Raw genomic sequence first — 21242 nt, forward strand, 5'->3', positions numbered from 1 at the left:
GGGAGAGAAGTTCGGTCCGTGTAGAGTGTGAGAGCGAGGGGGGCGGGGGCCGGGCAGAGCGGGGCGGCCGGGCGAGTGGACTCGCGAACAGACAGACCGGCGGACCGGACAGCCGCGGCCGTACGCCCTCCTGGCCCCGCTTAGCTCCTGATGCGCGGGGGGAGGCAGCCCCTCTCGCCGGGGGATGCTGCGGGACTCCCGGCGCCGGGCATCCGGGCCGCCCACTAGACCCTTGTGCCCACCCCGTGCCCCCGGGGAACCGGAGTCCGGCCGCTGGCAAAGAGAAGCGGCCGCCGAGACGCTGCAGGGTGCCGGGCGGGGAGGGGACTGGAGGCCCCTGGCCCGAGGGCATGGAGCGGTTAGGGGAGAAAGCTAGTCGCCTGCTGGAGAAGTTAAGGCTCTCGGACTCCGGCAGCGCCAAGTTCGGCCGCAGAAAGGGTGAATCTAGCCGGTCTGCGTCTGATGGGGCCCCCGGGCCGGGCAAGGGGCGCCTGAGTGGGTTGGGGGGTCCTAGGAAATCAGGGCCCCGTGGGGCTACTGGGGGACCTGGGGATGAGCCGTTGGAGGCAGCCCGGGAGCAGGGCCCCCTGGACGCTGAGCGGAACCCGCGCGGCTCCTTTGAGGCGCAGCGCTACGAAGGCTCCTTTTCCGGGGGGCCGCCTCCCACCCGCGCCTTGCCTCTACCTCAGTCGTTGCCCCCCGACTTTCGGCTGGAGACCACGGCCCCAGCTCTAAGCCCCCGCTCCAGTTTCGCCAGTAGCTCAGCCAGCGACGCCAGCAAGCCGTCCAGCCCGCGGGGCAGCCTGCTGCTGGATGGGGCGGGAGCAGGCGGAGCCGGAGGTAGTCGACCCTGCAGCAATCGCACCAGCGGCATCAGCATGGGCTACGACCAGCGCCACGGCAGCCCCCTGCCCGCCGGGCCATGCCTGTTTGGCCCACCCCTGGCTGGGGCTCCGGCGGGCTATTCCCCTGGAGGGGTGCCGTCCGCCTACCCCGAGCTCCACGCTGCCCTGGACCGACTGTGCGCTCACCGCCCCGCGGGGTTCGGCTGCCAGGAAAGCCGCCACTCCTACCCTCCGGCCCTAGGCAGCCCCGGAGCTCTAGCTGGCGCCGGAGTGGGACCGGCAGGGCCCCTGGAGAGGCGCGGGGCGCAGCCCGGACGACACTCCGTGACCGGCTACGGGGACTGTGCCGCGGGCGCCCGATACCAGGATGAGCTAACAGCGTTGCTGCGCCTGACGGTGGGCACGGGTGGGCGAGACCCCGGCGCCCGCGGGGAGCCCTCGGGGATTGAGCCGTCGGGTCTCGAGGAGCCGCCGGGTGCGTTCGTCGCAGAGGCCGCCCGGGCCCGGATGCGGGAGCCGGAGGCCAGAGAGGACTACTTCGGTGAGTGGGAGAAGTGGTTAGGGACGGACGGGACCCGCCACCGCGTTCGCGCCCCGCCGCCCCGACGGCCCAAATTGCCGGCGCCGGGAAGTCGGAGGCGGAGACGTGGAGCTAGGAAGGAGGCAAGGGGGATTTCCCCTTCCACCAGGTCTCGAGTGGACCCGGGGCTCCTTATTCCGGCTACATTCGACTCCCTGGTTATCTCGTGAGCCCCATTTGAAGCTTCAGAGCCATCGTTTCTCGCGGTAGGGGGCCTCGTAGGGAGGGGACTGGATGGGGAGCAAGAGCATCCCCCGTCCTGCTGCTCCCCCCTTGGCGGCGGTGCCCCTGCAGGCTTCTGCGCGCCGCGCCCCCACCCGGGCCCAAGCTCCGCCCGCAGGAATTCGGGGAATGCGCGGGTGGGGGGCGGGGCGGGCGGGCCGCGTGCGTGCCGGCTCCTGCCCGGGCGCTCCAGGTGCCCGCGGGCGGGGCGGGGGGGGCGGGGGTGGGGGTGGCGGGGTGCTGCTTGCTCACACGCGCCGAGCGGTGGCCGCGGTCGGGGAAATGGAGCCTGGGAAGGAGGGTGCAGCGCCCCGGGACGGAAAGCAGGGACCTGCTGCTGGCTCGTCCCAATCCTGCTGGCGTGCTGCGGGCGTGGGCGTTCACGCCGAGACCTGGTGGTGTCCGCTTCGACTTTCCCCAACCTCCGGAAGTCAGGGCGTTAGCCTTGACCACCCGGACACCAGCATCCCTAGCGGGTGAACGACCCTGTGTAACTGCCAGAAATATCCTGGCCTCCAGTTTGGGCCACAACCTGCATAGAATTCCGGCTGCTGCTGTTAAGGAAACCTAGTCGCTGTTTACCTTTAAGAAGTATTGATTGATGATATGCCTCAACTACCTGAGGATATTGGGATCTTTCAGGATCTTTTTAGCCAGCACCCACAGTCACCGCTTCATTATGTAAAGAAACGCTAATGTGGTGGAAAGAACAGAAATGGAAGGCCCAGGGCCTCTTCTCACTTCTCCCACCACCCATGTTCCTGCCCTGGACCCCATGCTCTACGCCCTCTATGGCTCGAAATGCGGGTAGGGAGAGGAACCCAGCTAAAGAGGGCAGGTTGAGGCGGAGGTTGAGAAGTAGCAGGGCTGCCAGGGACAGGACCCTCCTTGCCCTGTTCAACCGTGTCCTCCCATCCTAAGAGAGGAAAGCCTAGAGTAGGTGATGCTTTGGTCAAGGGAGACTAAGTGACAAGATCCTTTTAGCAGTTTCCTTCTGGGGCCCATGGGAAGTGGCTGTTGAGTGGAAATAAGTCTCTTTGGCCAAGCCATCAGAGTGAAAAGGAAGAAAGGAGCTTGGACAGAATGCAGTATAATTGCAGGAAGAACCTAGGTGTGGATATGCTGGGTTAGAGGAGGCACAGCGGACGTGCCTGAGCAGTTTGTGCCTGTCTTCCCATATTGTCCAAGGCTTCCCAAAGATGGTTCTGACGGGTCTCCCTGGCATGGCAATCTTGGAACAGATGTTCAGTCTTATGGGCATCTTGACCCCAGAGGTAGAGGCCTCTTCTCCCTCAGAGCCAGGTTGCCTCCTCTGACAGAATTCCCAGCCTGACTACCCTCCTACTCTGGCCCCTAGTTAGGGGCCCTCTTCCTTGGCTACAGCCTTGCCCAGCTGCCAGAGGGTGGGAGCAGGACAGGCCTGGGCTCATCAGTCGCTGCTGCAGCTGCTGCACTGGCTCCCAAGCCCCTGGGCAAAGACTGGGATGGGCCCCAACAGGCAGGGAGTATGGCAGTGGGCCGAGGGGGAGAGGTGGGGCGGGGTGAGGCAGGCCCGTTGGGATCTGCTCCCCAAAGACAGGCCCTAGCCCTCACTCATGGGCCTGGAATTGGGGAGTGGAGCGAGGGAAGAGCACACCCAGGAAAGGCGGGTGCCAGAGCCAGGTGTATGTATTTTAGGGGGGGATGTTAGAGAAGAGCAGTTCAGCTCTATCCTTCCCATGATAGATTTCAAGGAGACATTAGGGAGTCTGTCTCCCTTCCCCCTACCTTCCTGTGCCACCTCCAGTCCCTGGAACACACCCTACATTCTTAGCAGCCACCTCCCCACAGGAGTCATGCTCACATGGGCCCGTATGCGCAGGGCCCTCTGCTGAGCCGTATCCTTCTCTCCATCCTAGGAAGCCTGGAGGTGTGGAGCAGTAAGAAGTCATTCTGTAGCTATATAGCAGCTCATTTTACAGATGGAGAAACTGAGGTCCCAAGGATGCTTTCTAAACCTGGCCTGCTTTCTCTAGGAGTCTGCTGCTGAGCCATTAGGAACTGGCATTTTGGACTCTGTCCCACACAGTGCAACAGGGGTCATACCCTTGCCTGTTAGTCTTTTCTCCTTGACAGAAGCTACACATTTGAAGATCAAGAAACATTATCTTTGAATTTCTCCAATATCCCATAGTATTGGGCACCATATTTTTGCTAGGCACAAAATAGATACTCAGAAAATATCTGTTAATTAATCCATAAACAAGGATGGGTCTGCTCAGCCAAGACCTAGCTGCATCCCGTTTCTCATTATCCTCTCTTCTTAGGAGGGAGGCCATCAAAGCCAAGGCTGCAACTGGTGGTCCTCTGGAACAATCAGGAAAGAACAGTCAGGAAAGATCCTGAATCCCTGGCTTTGAGCTAGGGGCGTGGGGCATGATGCTGTCAACCTCTTCTCTCCCCACAGGCACCTGTATCAAGTGCAACAAAGGCATCTATGGGCAGAGCAATGCCTGCCAGGCCCTGGACAGCCTCTACCACACCCAGTGCTTTGTCTGCTGCTCCTGTGGTGAGTGTATCCCCTAGGCCTTGTGCATGGAGCTGAGCTGAGGCCTTGAGCATGCCCCACACGCGTACACACTCAAGTGCCTAGGGAAAGCAGAGCTTGGGCCTCTTCGCTTGTTCTCCGAGCAGCTGAGCAGCTGTCCGGGGCCCCCCCACATGTGTCTAGATATCCACTGCTGCCCCGCCTTCCCTTCTGTGTGCTCTACCTGGCTCTCCAGCCCCCATGTTGGGCCTGCTTTCTGGAGTCACTCCTCCCTTCCTCCATTCAGTCTCTTTCTTCCCCTCTGTCCCTCCCTCTTTCTTCTGCCTCCTTGCTTGCCCAGCCTGGACTCCAGCCCGGCCTCGGCCTCGGCCTCTCCTTGTTGGGGTTTGGTCCTGGGCAGCCTGAGTTGCCTGGGGCGACAGTGAAAGACTGGAATGTGGGAAGGGTGGGGGTGGGCTGGGGGAGTGGGGAGCCATGGGGGGAGGAGAAAGGGGTTTTCTCTTGGCTGGTCAGAGTTCAGCCACCTCGCTGGAGTGCAGGCCACAGGGCCATGCCAAGCTGATGACATCACGCTCCAGGAATGCCCGCCACTGTTAGCTCAGGAGGCCTGGGGTGGGGGTGGAGGTGCTCCCAGGGCCTTAACTCCCCAGCCCTTCCCTCACCTCCCTCATTACCCCTCCCCACTGCTTGCCCACTCTTGATTCCTTTGCTAAACCTTTAATCTCCTATCTCTGTCTGTCTGACTCCAGCACTCATTCTCTTCCCCTACTCCAGCCACTACCACCACCCCCGCCACTGCCCCCCACCTCTGCCTAGGTTCGTCTGTCTGACCTGTTTATAGGGCCTCTTCTGAGTATGCCTCTTTCCCTCTCTCTACCCCTTCTGTGTCTCATGAGTTTCTAAGTCAGCTTTTGTAAACCACTGGGCAGAGGGTGGAAGTGGAGATTTTGATCAGAAGAGGGCAGAGGAGGTGGCATACTAGCCCGTTCGCCACCCTGGGTCTCACTCCTCCCCTCTCCCTAACAATTTAGACATCCGGGAGCACTTCCTAAGCGTTGGTCACATGCCTTGTCAGCTCACAGAAGATCCTGGGTTCTCTGGGTTTCTCTGAGCTTGGGGGAGCCATCTAGTACAGCGGGAAAGGGAACTGACTATAGTGCGAAGTAAAGCACTCTGTCCCTAGCAGTAAGGTCAATATTTCCTTAGCTCTGCTGACAGTGTCCCCAGAAGCAGACAGATGGGGCTGGGAGAGCAGGAGAGCTGTGCACAGGCGAAGAGACCCCTAGGTTGAAAGGTCCCAGAGGGCAAGGCCTATACAGTGCTTCCATGGCCATTGTACAGCACCTTGTTCAGAGCTCATTTACCTTGTACCCCAGCCTGGGGTTTGGCTTTGCACTTCCTGATGGCTCCATGTGCACTGAAGAGGAAGGCATTCATTTAGGGAGGGCAGGATCCTAGGAAATTTTGAGGCAGGAACTGAAGGAGCAGTGAGCAGAGGAGAAGGGAAGTTGGCAGAAATGAAACCAAAGTAAATTGGAATTGTATCAAATGGGATTTTTGTGGAGCGAGAGAGGACAGACAGTCAGGAGCACAGGCCTGAAGTCCAGATTTAAATATATCACGCAACATTGGAGAACGGTGAACCTGGGGCAGGGAAGCCCTGTATGTGGGCCCTGGGATAGGCTCCAGTCCTTTGTCTACTGCTTCTAGGGCGAACTTTGCGCTGCAAGGCTTTCTACAGTGTCAATGGCTCCGTGTACTGTGAGGAAGATTATCTGGTGAGTGAGGGGTCCCCTGGGCCTGGAATTGGCTCCCACACTGGGACCCCCTTCTTGGTAGCCCTCTGGGGTTCCACCCATCAGGTCGTTTCTACTGGTAACATCCTCCCTTGGTCTTATGTTTTTGTCCCTAGTTTTCAGGGTTTCAGGAGGCAGCAGAGAAATGCTGTGTCTGTGGTCACTTGATTTTGGAGAAGGTAAGCAAAATGTCTTCAACTGAGAGTCTGTGTGAGGCTGAGGGGCCGAGGGTTGGGACTAGGGACAGAGTGGGTACTGAGAAAAGGTGGAGGGAGGAACCCTAGCACCACATGAATCACTTACATCTCCTTCTTCCCCAGAGCAGCTGTTTACAGGCTTCCCTCTGCTGGTAGGGTCAAGTCTGGATCCCTAGTTCTGCAGGCACAGCCAGGCTAGGCTCTCTGCTGAGCTAGGAGTGTGGGGTCCCAGGTCTTAATCCCCTTCCTGCTAGTAGCTGGGATCAGTTAGATCTCAGGGTTTGGGTTTTTTTTTTTTTTTTTTTCTATAAGAAGGAATAGGATTAGATCAGTGGTCCTCAACCCTAGTAGGTCATTTGGGAAGAAGTAAAGAAAATAACCGGCGCCTGGGTTGTCATTGGAGACAGCGATGAAAACTTCTGGGGTGATACCCAAGCATTGATGGGTTTTACAAGCTCTCCGGGTGATCCTAATATGCAGCCCGGGATGAGAAGCACCGGCCCGGATACTCTCTAAGATCTCTTTCAAGGTTTCTGCCTCTGTTTTAGGAGTCCCAGGGCCCCTCAGATTACATAGCATTGTTCTGGGAGGATAGCAGGGAGTAAGATGAAGTTGGGGGACGGCAGGGAGCACCATGCGGAGCTGGAGAACCTAGGAGTCTGATATTCCTCCCACCCTATGAGCCAGATTCTGCAGGCCATGGGGAAGTCCTATCACCCAGGCTGCTTCCGATGCATCGTTTGCAACAAGTGCCTAGATGGCATCCCCTTCACAGTGGACTTCTCCAACCAGGTGTACTGTGTCACTGACTACCACAAGTGAGTCTACTCCCTTGGGGTGTGGTGTGGAACTGGGCTCGGGGATTCCCCAACCTCAACTCCTCTCTGCTCTCTCTTTTTCAGAAATTATGCTCCTAAGTGTGCGGCCTGTGGCCAGCCCATCCTCCCTTCCGAGGTCAGTATGTCTGGGTTCTGCGGGGCAGCCAGTGCTGCTGCCCCTGGGAAGGGGACGGGGACATATGGCCTGTCTTCCCGAGGGAGGTGGTGGTGCTGAGGAATGTACTCTGCGAAGATTCCCGTGTGACTCTGCTCTCAGGGTCACCACCGTGACCTTAACATCCGGGCCTGGACATGTCTGACAGCCTCACTGGTCCCAGGCTTCATCTCGTCTCTCCCAGTCCAGAGGAGGAAACTTTCTTTGAGGTCAGGGTCACCAGATCCCAGATGTACAGGCTAGAAAAAGGTGGGAAGAATCCTCAGGGCCAATAGGAAGATGTCAGCAATGATTTGTGCTGCGCGTGCTACTCGCTTGCCTAGGGAGAGAATCCAAAAGCCAGTGAGGAACCAGACCCTCCTGGATCTTCCTTGTTCCCAGCTTAGCTTACATTACTTATGCTGCCTGCCCCTTTTTCCTCCCTGCAGCTGGGAGAAATAGGTAAGGGCAGAGCTGCCGGACAGAGGCAGGACTATGAGAGGACATGCCCTTGGAGGCAGCGCCAAGGAAGGGGAGGAGGAAAAGTACTAATAGGATTTGCAAAGGCCATCTCAAAGCTACAGATAGATGATCACAGAGAGCTCTCTCTGGAGGCCTTTTATGATACTCCTATTGGGGCAGGGAGGGTAGAGTTGGGATTGTCATGCTGTGCTTATCCTCTGGGGGTCTGCATCATTTCAGGGCTGTGAGGACATTGTGAGGGTGATTTCTATGGACCGGGATTATCACTTTGAGTGCTACCACTGTGAGGTGAGTGTTAGGGGCCAGGGCTGCTGGAGGAGAATGGGGATGGGGCCCGGGGAGGAGGCATGTCTCTGGACTGGCCAAGTCTGTAGGAGAAGTCTAAGGCATGGAAACCAGGCAAGTGCTCTGACCTGTCTCCAGTATCTCTCCCATCCTCCAGCCACTATCTCTGGTCCTGGGTGTTTAGTCCTTTCTGAATCTGGCTTCCCTAGAGGCAGAGGCGAGACTAAACTGGGGACTCCTGGTCCTGGTAACCACTGCAAATGGGAATCTGGCTCATTATTTCTGCTGTAGCAGCGACACCTGCTGTCCTGCTGAGGTACTTCTCAGGCTTCTCTGGGAGTCCATCCCTTCCAACCCCACCCCCTTTCTTCCAGTGTTAGGAGGCTGGTGTTAGCAGGGCAGACTCCCAAGATATCTGAGCTGCCTGGGCTGAGGTGAACTAGGGGTCCTTCTTCCCTAGGACTGCCGGATGCAGCTGAGCGATGAGGAAGGCTGCTGCTGCTTCCCTCTGGATGGGCACTTGCTCTGCCACGGCTGTCACATGCAGCGGCTCAGTGCCCGTCAGCCCCCTGCCAACTATATCTGACCTGCGGTCACCGCTGCTGCCTTCGCCACCCCTGACAAACTCCTCTGGCCAGAGGACCCCTCTGAGGCCAGCTGAGGCAAGGAACGCACTCCTAGGCCAGGCAGAAGAGTCCTCTGGGGAGGGCCCCAAGGGCCAGAGACCCAAAGATAAGACATTCCAAATGAACTGTGGAGAAGGAACCTTCCATTGCCATGGTGGGGTGACTGGCTTTCTTTCCATGTGTGCAGCCCGTGCTGTAGCATATACTCAGGCATGCACAGGCAGGTTCCAGTACTTTCTAGTCTGCATCTCCAGTATACATTTATGCATAAGTCAAGCAATGTTCTGGCTTTGGATTATAGGAAGAGAGGACACCATGAACACTCCTCACTCTTGCACCCCTCAGCTATAGGGTCAGCAGGGTCTTCCCACAGTACCTTATCTCTGAATCTGGATGAAGAGGTAGAAACTGGACTTTATTAATGAGTTGTTTTTTGGCCACCTTCGCTCTAAGGACCAGTAGAGCTGCTCACTTGTGCTGGGACGGGGGACAGCTCGGGGTGGGCCTGCTGCTTGTGTGGCCTGTTTCTCAGGGACTCACGTGGGCCTGGGAAGGCTAGGTGGGTGCCTATACTGGCTTCCTCTTCTCTTCGGCTCGGGGATGTAACAGGTGGATCTTTGGGAGTGGGGGGCACTGAGCCCTCCAGCCCTGTTTATACACACATAGGCATATTTCACAGACACACACTCACTCCCTCACTCCTTTCTTCTCAGGTCACTGTTACCCGAGTTCTCTCACAGTAGCTCACCACTCCAGACCTGCCACCCCACAGAGGGATCCAGGATTACAACCACTACATACCCCAAGCTCTGAGGTTCTGGGGAGCCAGAGGGGCAGCACACTTTGACCTGGTTCTAGTCTGTTTGTCTAAAATTGGTCTCTTAAAGCAAATTCACAGGAGACTTAAATGCTTAAAGTTTACTTTGCTTTTTTCCAGTTGAGAAAAGATGGTTTTATTAAAAGCACAGAGACAAGACACTTGGGCAGAAATTGCTGCCAAAGTTTACGTCACTTAATGACCAGTTTGCCAAAAGTTCCAATTCTCTTTGGAGTGTTTTTATAGCCATTTAGGGGTTCTGTTTCTATGTTTTGGGTGTTTTAAGGATTTGTATCTATTCATTGAACAGTACTTCTGATTTATTGTTAACATAAATTTATCAAATTTGCAGCACTTTGTAAATGATGAGATTGCTTCTTACCTTTATGGACATCTTTTCCTATGTTATCTACTTTTCAAATGCTTTTCTAAAAAGTTTAAAGTTCCTAGCAATAAATATAATTGGTACAGATATTTCGTGTATCATTTTTTTGTGTTTCTTAATCAAATATTCCTTTACAAATTAGGTGCCTTGGATAATGTAATGGAGCTCATGATTTTGATGCTTTGGTCTAACTTCTACATTCCTGCTGTTAAAAATGCCAACGTATTCTAATGAACAAATGAACAAGCATGGGGCATATTCAGTTGGCTAAAAAAGTTTACATAGACAAGAATGATAAAAAGTGAAAGGGTGGATCTACTAAATCCTTTTGAAATGCTGCAGATTTGATAAATATTTTAGACTGTCTCTAGGTGAATTGGTTCTAGGCAAATTAATACGCTAATCTTATATCCTTTATTCTCTGTCGCTTAGAGTAACATTGGATATGGTGACTCCCGAGAACAGAAATCCTGCGTTTAGGGGTTATTCTAAGGTGGCTGTGTCAGCCAAGCCGGGGTCACAGAGAAGAGGCCTGTGCATGAGTGTATGAGTGAAAGGGAGAGCTCATATCTATACCACTGACTGCCAGAGGGATGCACTTTTTTTCGAGGGATAAATGTTCTGAAACTAGATGACTTGGTCTACAGCTGAGATTGCTTCTTCTGAATTATTATTATTAAATAAGTGAATTCAAAGACTCTGGGTAATTTTCTCACCAGGCTGTTCTGCGCATGCGAATCCAGACAAACATGTATATCTTTACGTCCATCCCTTCTTTGACTCTTGGGGGGTCGTGTCCACTTCAATCTTTTGATTTCTACTCTGATTTCAGCCTCCCATCTGTTGCTGACTGACTGATTCCTTTCTGGGTCTGTGCTCATCTGTGCCAGCCCTGGAGCTCCCCAAGACTCTGTTCTTACCCCTGGGGCTACTCTCTCCCTCCTTCCCAAGAAAAAACAAGTGCTGATGAGGCCTGGCCCGGGGAGGGCAGGCCGTGGCAGAGGAGCAGCCTCAGCCACCTCATACCACTGGCAGGCTCCCAAGTGTGACTGCGTCACAAGAATTTCCCTTCTTTTTCTCTGGGAGACTGTACATCTGTACATATTAAAGGTTCTATTTAATCTGTACATATTAAAGGTTCTATTTAATATCTACAACTGATAGATTCCTGGGGCTCTGCAAAGGAGAGCACAACAGGTAGACCTTATTTGGCCAGCTTACCACCTGGTTTTCATCAACAGCCACTAGGCCTAAGATGGGGAAAGGGGAAATGGAAGGATTACACATCCATTTTGTGTCTCTGGATGAGTCACAGTACAGGGGTCAGGCTTTCACGGCCAACTTTGGCTCTTTGCTCTGGTCAGCCCCATTGACTACAGGCTTGAACGTGGTTTGTGAAGAATAAGGCTGGTGGTGGTTCTCTCTGCTCACTCCTTAGAGACCTGCTTCCCCCTTCACCACCTGGAGCTCTCTAGCCCAGGGAAATGGTAAGATTCCATTTGTAATCAGGCTAGAGACTGTCCTCAGTCGAGGAAGTAGAGAAAGCTATTTTGAAGCACGTAAAGCCAGCTGGATGAGGTCCTTGAGGTTGTACCTAAAGGGATATAACGAGAGACAGGAGACCAATAGAACTTAGACAGAAGAATTGGAAAAATCAGGGAGCAAAAGCATTTTCTTGTTTAGAAGGATCTAGAGAAAAAAAGAAGAAGGATCTAGAGCCCAGAGCTGGCCTGGGGTCACCTGGAGCCCAAATATGAGGGACCTCCAGAACAGGGATAATCTCTGTTCTCTCCATTCTGCCTCACAGCAAAGGAAGACCTAAGATAGCCTCTGCTGTGCCAATTCCTGGTGTAGACCCCTTGGAATATCCACACTTGGCCCTGGTTGTGAAGAACTGAGGTTTGACCCTGTAAACAAGCCAAGTGACACTGGGATGGATGAATTAGAGCAGTCTAACTGGTGTTTGGAGAGTTGTCAGAGGCAGATTCCGTCCACCTACCCCTTAGAAAGGATCGCACTGCCCCATGTGAAGGGAGCAAGGCAGCTATCCAAGCAGGGAGACGTGGGTTAGGAGAAACATCTGCTGAAAGGTGCAGGTTAGGCTCGAATGCTAGAGTTAGAGCCAAGCAGGGTGTGATTTTAGAGAGAACCCAGTGACCTCATTTGACCGAAGGAAGAAATAAACTGAGTGATAACAGCACTTTACCCAAGGTCGTGCAACTGGAAAATGACTTTCTCACTTTTGAAGACTTAAGAAAGAGCTTATTTCCCCCTCTTCCCTCCCACACCAGCCCTCATCCTCATCACAGGGACTCCCACAAGTAAATTGTAAATTAGATCAGCTCTTCATTATGATAGATAATTAAGGAAAGTTTTAGTGGGAAAGCCAGGGAATTCAAGAGACAATAATGAAAACTTTGGGCTCTTACTAGTGCTTTTTTTTTTTTTTTTTCTAATTTGAATTAGAAATAACCAAAGCACCTTTAAAAGCACATTAGGAGGGACACCTGGGTGGTTCAGTGGTTGAGCATCTGCCTTCGGATCAGGGCATGATCCTGGAGTCCTGGGATCAAGTCCTACATCAGGCTCCCTCCATGGAGCCTACTTCTCCCTCCACCTGTGTCTCTGCCCCCTCTCTCTCTCTCTCTCTCTCTCTCTCTCTCTCTCTCTCTCTCATGAATAAACAAAATCTTAAAAAAAAAAAAAAGGCACATTACAACAAGCAAAGGAAAGACGGCTGCAGGAGAGTCCCTGCCCTTGAGGAGGTCACCGTCTAGCCAGGGAGACAAAACACACCCATAAAATGCCTTGAGAAGATTACAAGCAACATGTCACCAAGTGCAAAGTAGTTGAGTGTTACAAACAAAAGACCTAATGCTGCAAGGTACAGATGACAGGAGGAGACTTTGTTGGACTTGGATTGTAGATCAGAAGGTGGCAGCCTATAGACAAATCCTGCTGCCAGGAAATGCATTCTTTGGCCCACTGGGAGTTATTTTTTATGATATTAATTTGAACCCTCATTAAGCAGGAGTAAATGCCAGCTAACAAATGTAGAAAGAAATGATAGAGTTGGACAAACAGCATTTTATGAACTTGAATAAAATTATTGATTCTGGTAAAGTGTATTAATTGGAGTTAAAATGATAAGTGAAATGGTTTGCAGACAAGTGGACATTAACATAGTGCCAAGTAACCCATCAGTTTATGGTCTTGGTCTCACTAACCAGTCGACCAGTTCTGGTGGGAGGCAAATATATAATCCAACCTAGTGTGTAGTCTAGCTGTACCCCACTTGTTTACAGGTTACAGTGCCTGTAGCTTACAGTTTACAGGCAGTGCTGGGAATTGAGAAAGTAACGGATGCTAGGAGGAAGCAACTAGACAAACCTAGGAGGTTAGGTGTTCTGCGGGGCAACTGGCCAACTCTCTTCAGTATGATTTTTTTTTCTTTTTTTAAAATTTAGTGTATGTGCTGCCAAAGTGAGCGCATCTTTTTTTTAAATTCAACTAACCAACATATAGTCATCATTAGTTTCAGATGTAGAGTTCAAGAATTCATCAGTTGCATATATTGCCCAGTCATCACAGCACATGCCCTCCTTTAATGCCCATCACCCAGTTACCCCACCTCCCCACCCACCTCCCTCCCAGCAACCTTCAGTTTGTTTCCAAGTCAGTATGGTTTTTAAAAAATTCAAAACTGCTAGATTAGAGAGACTTAAGCTATCTGATAATGATACATGTGTGATCCTGGATTCCCTATTGGTTTAAGAAAATTGCTATAAAAGGTATTTGGAGTCAACTGGAAATTTTTTTATATGGACAGGAGATTAGTTGAAAATTTACTGAGATGGAAAGGTCAAAATCATTAATAAAATGCCAGTTATGAAACGAGTACAGAGTACTCATATTTTGTTTTCAAAATGTCTATATATGTATGAAAAGAAAAGATTTGGAAGGGTATGCATTAAGGTGTTAGCAATGGTGATCTCTGAGTGGGAGAGTATGTTTTATTATTGTTGGCCTACATTTTCTATTTTTATACAATACACGTGTACTGCCTCAATAGTAATAATAAGCTGTTACAAATAAAATAACTGGTTGTCAACATTTACAGTTCAGGAAATTTCACATAAAAATCTGGACATTATACATGAAGAACAGAGTTTCTAAAGTTTTTTGAATCATCAGAAGATCTGTCACCCTGGCCTTACAGTCTCACAAGGCAGCAACTAGTTGGAACCAAGTGATGGCTGCTCCTTTATTGGGTATATTCTCTCCTTTATTCGTCACAGTCCTTACCACCCTCTGTGCTTCACACACTGCTTACCTGCCTGGCTCACGTAGACTTTTGATGATTTGGATGATCCTGATGGGCTCCCCATCCATAGAACCTCCCATTAATAATCATTTAATAATCATTTAATAATCATTTAAAGATATCTATAAATTAGTTTTGAAATGTTGCCCAGGAAAAGCATGCATTCCAGAATGACCTATGCCTGGGTTTTTGTTTTGTTTTGTTGTTTTCTTAAGATTTATTTATTTGAGAGCAGCCTGGGTGGCTCAGCAGTTTAGCGCCGCCTTCAGCCCAGGGCATGATCCTGGAGTCCTGGGATCAAGTCCCACGTGGGGCTCCCTGCATGGAGCCTGCTTCTCCCTCTGCCTGTGTCTCTGCCTCTCTCTCTCTCTCTCTCTCTCTCTCTCTCTCTCTGTGTGTGTGTGTGTGTGTGTGTGTCTCATGAATGAATAAATAAAATCTTTAAAAAAAAGATTTATTTATTTGAGAGAGAGAGATAGAGCATGACTAGCGGGAGGAGCAGAGGAAGAAGGAAAGGGAGAATCTTAAGCAGACTCCCTGCTGAGTGCAGAACCCCACTCGGGTTTAATCGACTGAGTCATCCAGGCATCCCTATGCCTGGATTTTTCATATGGCAACCCAGTCATGGGAAACCCAGATGTAATATTTAATCTACTTAGCTACCATGGTTGTATACTGTAAATTAGTTTAGCAAAATTTCTGTTGGTAAATGGAGTTTAGAAAGTATACTAAATTGCTAACTTCCTCAAGGTTTTGCTCTTTTTTTTTTTTTTTTTTTTTTGCCATAACACCTTAATCTTAGGAGGCATTTCAAAATTTGCAACGTATGTTCTTCCCAAGCATGAAACTCCAAATGCCCTTTGGTTGGCCTGTTTCTCCCACTGGTTCCGATACAGTTTTTAAAGGAGAAAATCTCTTTCATATGCAACTCAATATAAGACAGTGTCATCATCAGTTTAAAATCCAGAGAAATACTTTCATCAGCCAGGCACATGTTTTCTCATTATAATAGCACACTCAATCCTTATAACAAGAATTGGACACCATGTCTAGCTTTTCAAAATGATACTAGTCTTCTTCTGAATCAATTTCCTTTACTGTCTCATATTCCTTTGGTAAAAATTGTTTCAATCTGTCCCTTTTTTTTTTTTTTTGAGCCATTTCTCAGCTTTTCTTTGAGATCCAAAATGTCCTATCAGGTCTTATTTATATACTAATTCACAATGTGTCTCAAAGTAAAAACAGGCTCATTTCAGTTTGTATAACAGAAGTTTCCATGAATAGACAGGCAACCCTTGAAGCCACAAGGGGGCTGGGTTTGAAATCCCCTTGGTATGATTAAACAATTGAAAAATGGCACATTATGAACATTTGTTCTATAATTTTCATTTGATGCCATAGGTTGATTACATATTTTCTTTATCCACTTGTTTCCTCCTTAAATCATATACTTACAATGGGCATGGAATTTCCTAGCTTAATCATCAATAGTTGTGTCTCTGAATACCTTCATTTTCCAGTGAACACCTTTGAAAATAATTCTAAAACCTCTTGACTGCCTGTAAATTTTATTCCTGAAACTCATTCCTGGGTCCCTAATACAAGTACCTTCTTGCTACTTGTCTTTGGATTCTTTCAAAGTGGTATGGCTCTTTTTTTTTTTTTTTTTAATTTCCTAAACAATTGCTCAGTAAAGTGATTCCATAGTCCAATGGCTCTTTTAACATCCTGGCTTTGAACCGGTTATTTAATCCTAAATTTTCCATGTAAAGCCATATTCTACTCAAATGTTTCATTAGTTTGATATATAGATATGTACTAAATACTCACCTGAAATTTCTATCTTTGTAGCACCATTTCATTTCCAAGCTAGAGTGTGGGAGGCAGAGTCTTTGCAGGTGTTCTCAGCAAATCTCCATCTCCATTCTTCTCTGTAATTCTAAACAATGCAGCAAGGGAATGTCCAAGTCTGAAAGGTTAAGTAAACTTTTTCTCAGGCTCCCATTTACATTTATCATCAAGTTAAAAACATACACATTAATATTTCTTTTTTTTCACATTAATATTTCTTTAATATTTGATCAAGAGCAATGTCTTCAAGAAAGTAGAGCTAGATTGTGGGCAGGAGTTATGCCTAATTTATCTTTCTGCACCCTCCCCACCAAATCCCTGTAGGAATCTAGCTCAGGAATACTTTTGAGCATGCTCTTGGCTTTATCATTAAAGAACATTTAAGAAGTGAGTGATTGGGGATCCCTGGGTGGCGCAGCGGTTTGGCGCCTGCCTTTGGCCCAGGGCGCGATCCTGGAGATTCGGGATCGAATCCCACGTCGGGCTCCCGGTGCATGGAGCCTGCTTCTCCCTCTCCCTGTGTCTCTGCCTCTCTCTCTCTGTGTGTGACTATCATAAATAAATAAATTAATTAAAAAAAATATATATATATATAAAAAGAAGTGAGTGATTGTATTTTGCATATGGCATAGCAGAATGTGAGATGAACAACACTGATGAAGAGACAGGCCCATAAAGGTCAAGCATTTCACAGAACAAACAAAACTATATAAGGAATTAGCATTGTCGGGGTGGCCAAAATTCATTCCTGCAACAAATAAGTGCCTCTGTATCCTAACCACTGAGATAGGTACGTTAGGGTCATGGAGGAAATACTTCCTTTAACTACAAATCCAAACAAGTGAAGCTTTTAAAGGGGATTCTGTACTACTTCTCAGCAATAAAAAGACATGAACTTAAATGGATTATTGATACTAGCAACAACATGTATGAATTGCAAAATTATGCTGAGTGACATAAGCCAGACAAAAAAGAGTACATCTTTATTTGATTCCATTTATTTATTTATTTTTTAAAGATTTTATCTATTTATTCATAAGAGACACAGAGAGAGAGGCAGAGACACAGGCAGAGGGAGAAGCAGGCCCCATACAGGGAGCCCGACGGGACTCCATCCCAGGTCTCCAGGATCCTTGTACATATTAGGTATGTGAAAATACCTAAATAAAACTTTGTGTGTTTTGTTAGTTTTTGTTTTAGTAATAATCTCTGCACCCAATGTGGGGCTTGAACTCACAACCCTGAGATCAAGAAACCCATGTTCTTTCTGACTGAGCCAGCCAGGTACCCCTGTGTACACATTTTTTTTTTAAATCTGGGAGAAAAAAAAAAAAGAAGGGGTGAGAGGGAGAAAGAGAGAGAACAAATTCTAGGGCTTCTCTTGCAAATCCTACTTGTTCAAGGACACGAGATGATGTGTGATTATAAGATCTTTTTCAGTACTTTGCTGCAGTTTTTATTGCCAAGAGTCTATAGGCTCAATGTTCTAGTCTTATGCAGAACTGTCCTATCCTTCACTTCAGCCAGTCCGATCTCTTGAACCCAGAAGGCATCTTGGACTCTGTCTCTGCCTCTGTTTGCTGGGATGTTTCCTCCATTCTAAAGAATCCAAATTTTTTCTCCTTTTAGAACCAGTTAAGATAAGATTGATTTCCTAGTCTTTCCTATCCATTCCTGCAGAAAAGTTTCTCTTTTTTTTAAGATTTTATTTTATTTATTCATGATAGACACAGAGAGTGAGAGAGAGGCAGAGACACAGGCAGAGAGAGAAGCAGGCTCCATGCACGGAGCCGGGAGCGGGACTTGATCCCCGGTCCCCAGGATCACGCCCCGGGCTGCAGGCAGTACTAAACCGCTGCACCACCAGGGCTGCCCAAGAAAAGGTTCTATTCCTTCTTTTAAGTTTCTCAAATATTTATAATCTAAACTGCTCGTTTGACACGTTTTTGCTGCCTTGTATTGTTTTTCATGTGCATGTCTTCTCAGGTAGATCATGGACTTCCTCAGGGCAGAGACTGGGTCATATTTTTCTTTGAGTCTCCCAAGGCACTTAATACGTGCTCAGTAAGTGTCAATTTTAAAATACCTCACTTTGATAGTCTTTCCAAAGCACTCTCAGCCATTATCTCATTTGATCATTACATCAACACTATGAGATCCAAGGAGCTAAATGCTTAACCTCTGAGCCACCCAGGCGTCCCAGGAGGAGCTAGAAATATGTTATTTCTTCCTTCTGACAAATAAGGAACCTGAATCCCAAGGTCACCGATAGAGAGAAAGAGAGAGAGAGAGAGAGAGAGAGAGAGAGAACAGATAATTGCATATGAAAGTTTGATCCAGTTCAAGGCTTCCCATGACTCTCCCTCCCCCACCCTACCTGAAGACAGGCCTCTGCACCCTTCACCTCCTCATTCTCCAAGTCCTTTAGAGCTGCTTAGCCAAGGCTCGTATAGTACCATATTATAAAACTTGACAAATATGAGACACAAAATTTCAGTCGATTTGTGACCAGCTCTGAGTCACTAAAGCAGGCTGGCTATTTTGTTCCAAGTACCGTTTGTTAGGGACATTATGTCTGATATTAAATGATGCTGCACCACAGAGCTGAGGAAGCATAAATGATTTTTAAAAGCCGTAGAAAATGACAGCACTTTAATATTAAGCATGAAAGGTGGCAGCTGACAAGATGACCAGGGAAATAAAATTTCTGCACTGGATCGCACTATTCCTCTATGTGTTGCTAGTAGAACTCTGTAGTTAGTACTAAAGGGAAAAATGAAGCTATCACCCTGCCTGCCTAACCAAGATTGCAGTCTATCAGCTTCTCTGATGCAAGAGATTTGAGAAACTTGGTGTAATTTATTCAGTATCAAATATTATTTTTCAAATAATTCACTTAATAATTACATTCCAGTCATCTTTGAAAAGAGGGTGGAAGTGGTGTCAGAGGTACCTGTCCCCCTCCTCCCATCCAACCTCCTGTTGAGATCCCTCATTGGCTGAAAGCGGTCGGAGAATACAGGAGCCCTGAAGTACTTACAGGTCTACATACTGTGTCAAAAACCAGAATGTGCATCTGGGGGGCAAATGGAAGACATCTAGCTCATTGGTCTAGAGATGCACAAGTGACCCAGACTGGCCAATGAGACATATGGGAAAGTCTGCTGTGTACTTTGGGAAAGATTTTCTTCCCGGAGTGTTACAGAAAGAAGGTTCCTCCCCTTCCTTCCCAATTGGGTTGCTGTTGAGTTGGATGTACTTCTTGGATTTCTGCAGCTACCTTGTGACCATGAGGGAAATGCAAAAAGAACTGCAAAGAACCTTGACCACAGAGCTACTAAAAGGCTTTGGGACCTCCAGCTCCAGACTTATTAAGCAAACAATGAATGCCCCTATAGTTCATTTTTTAAAAAGATTTTATTTATGTATTCATGAGAGACAGAGACATTGGCAGAGGGAGAAGCAGGCTCCATGCGGGAAGCCCGATGCAGGACTTGATGGGGGACTTGATGGGGGAGGAGGATCACACACTGAGCCCAAGGCCGATGCTCAACCTGCTCAACCGCTGAGCCACCCAGGTGTCCCTAAATGCCCCTATAGTTTAAAGAGGAGGCAGGGAGGTAAGGAGGAAGAGAGAGAGAGCATGAGTGAGAGAGCGTGAATAAGGAAGTGTGAGCGAGCAAGCTGAATGAAGGATGACAGATAATGGAGAGGTCAGAGGAGCCTGGGGGAGGACACTAGAGAAGAAGCTGACCCAGGGGGCTGCATCAGACTGAGGAGACTGGCTGGCTCAGTGTGGGCGGCGGGTCTGGGAAGGTTCAGAGGGCCGCTCCGTCGGGTTTAGACCGTGAGCTGCGACTTTGAACAAGGTATTTCTTTGCGCCTTAGTTTTCCCCTCTGTAAAACGGGTATGATAGCGACCCCCTCGTAGGACACTGTACGAAGAGCCGACACGAGGACGAAATGAGGAACAGCAAGGAAACTCTTGCTTGACGCAGTTCCTGACTCACTGCAGGCCTTCAATAAACAATTACCATTTTCTCAACCTTTGCCTTCTACAAGGGGCAGGTACTCGGAAAAAGCAGCCAAAGAGGCCTTCTCAGCCCCGGATCCAGAAGCCGGGCTCACCGGCCGTGGAGGACCAGGGCCGCGCGCTCGGCGAGGGGCGGGGCCTGCCGTTCCCGCCTCGAGCGTGGCCCGCCCCCCGGCAGGCCCCGCCCCCGGCAGGCCCCGCCCCTGGCTCCCACGAGTCCTCGCGTGTTTCTGCCTTTTCCCCGCCCTCCCCCGCCCTTCCCGCGCGGTCCTCCGGGCCTGTCTTCCCCCCGCCCCAGCGCTGGGCCCGAGTGAGAGGTTCCGGAGCCCGGGCGCGGGCAGGGGGCCGGTGTCGACGCTGCCGGCCAGGTCGGCAGGCTCCGCACTGTCTCGGGAGCTTCAGCTGCCCCGTGGTGTGCAGGTTTGCCTCGGAGGGTCGGCGGGCCGCGCTACGGGGAGGAGCAGTGCTGGGAGGGTCAGTCCGGTCGCCCCTGACCCCGGCCGCCGCGGCCGCGGCCGCCCGCGCCCTTGGGAATCCTTGGCTGCCCAGACGGAAGGGAAGTAGGCGCGGGAGAGCCCGCTCCGCATTTTGATTCATCTCGGGCTCTGTAAGGGTCACAACTTGTGAAAATACCTGTAAAATCAATTTAACGTTCAGTGCAGCGTGTAAAGACAGCTCTTAAGAATTCAAGAGACGCCTGAGTCAGAACATTTCAATGCCGGGGTCCCTGTAGCAGCGTTTTAACACGTCTGAGTGCAGAGGGTGGAGAATCGAGCCTGATTGCCGCCTTCGGTCACGCCCTGTAACATTTTAAAAGGGCAAAGAAAGGCACCCCAAGAAAACCCAAGCGGCTGCACCCCTAGGGAGGGAAGAACAGCTGACCTTTGAAATTCGGGTTGGTCCTCATTTCTGCGTGCGACGTTTGCCTGCCTGCCGACTTTAGATCGACGATAAACGATTGTTAAAACACTGGGCTTAACTAACTAGTGGCTTTTGTTGAGAAGTCGATTGTGTTACTGATTCTTGATATCTAAGCCAAAGCAGCATTCATTATCTCCGTTTTGCAGCTGGAAAGAAGTTTGGCACAAAAAAAGCATTTCCCTTAAAACCACACCGAAGGAAACGCCGAGCTGCAAATTAAGTCTTAGCATTCCAACTCCCCATCTGGACCATGTTACAGAATAAATGAGTAGTTACTTTGATGCTACCCATAAAACGAGGGAGTAAACCAAATGTTCTGTGAACTTAAAGTGTTAAATCATAATAACCTTCCATGTCTTCTGCTTTGGGAAGCTCAGC

At 49.7% G+C, this 21242-nt stretch overlaps 1 protein-coding gene across 2 annotated transcripts; it reads left to right on the plus strand.

Moving 5' to 3' along the window:
- Positions 1–9824, plus strand: AJUBA (ajuba LIM protein). 2 transcript variants are annotated; one of them, XR_008662394.1, is made up of 9 exons: positions 1–1386; positions 4094–4195; positions 5885–5952; positions 6087–6149; positions 6855–6985; positions 7070–7121; positions 7842–7910; positions 8117–8223; positions 8368–8442. XR_008662394.1 is itself a non-coding variant. In XM_055309265.1 (8 exons), exons 1-8 carry the CDS (start codon positions 351–353, stop codon positions 8491–8493), a joined length of 1647 nt encoding a protein of 548 aa, XP_055165240.1. In that variant the 5' UTR covers positions 4–350; the 3' UTR covers positions 8494–9824. The 2 variants fall into 2 exon arrangements, 1 of the variants encoding a protein (XP_055165240.1); XM_055309265.1 differs by lacking the exon at positions 8117–8223 and having other exon boundaries at positions 4–1386; positions 8368–9824.
- Positions 9825–21242: the final 11418 nt, after the last annotated feature.

The sequence above is a fragment of the Nyctereutes procyonoides genome, unplaced genomic scaffold (genome assembly GCF_905146905.1).
Source record: "Nyctereutes procyonoides isolate TBG_1078 unplaced genomic scaffold, NYPRO_anot_genome, whole genome shotgun sequence".
NCBI classification, from domain to species: Eukaryota; Metazoa; Chordata; class Mammalia; order Carnivora; family Canidae; genus Nyctereutes; species Nyctereutes procyonoides.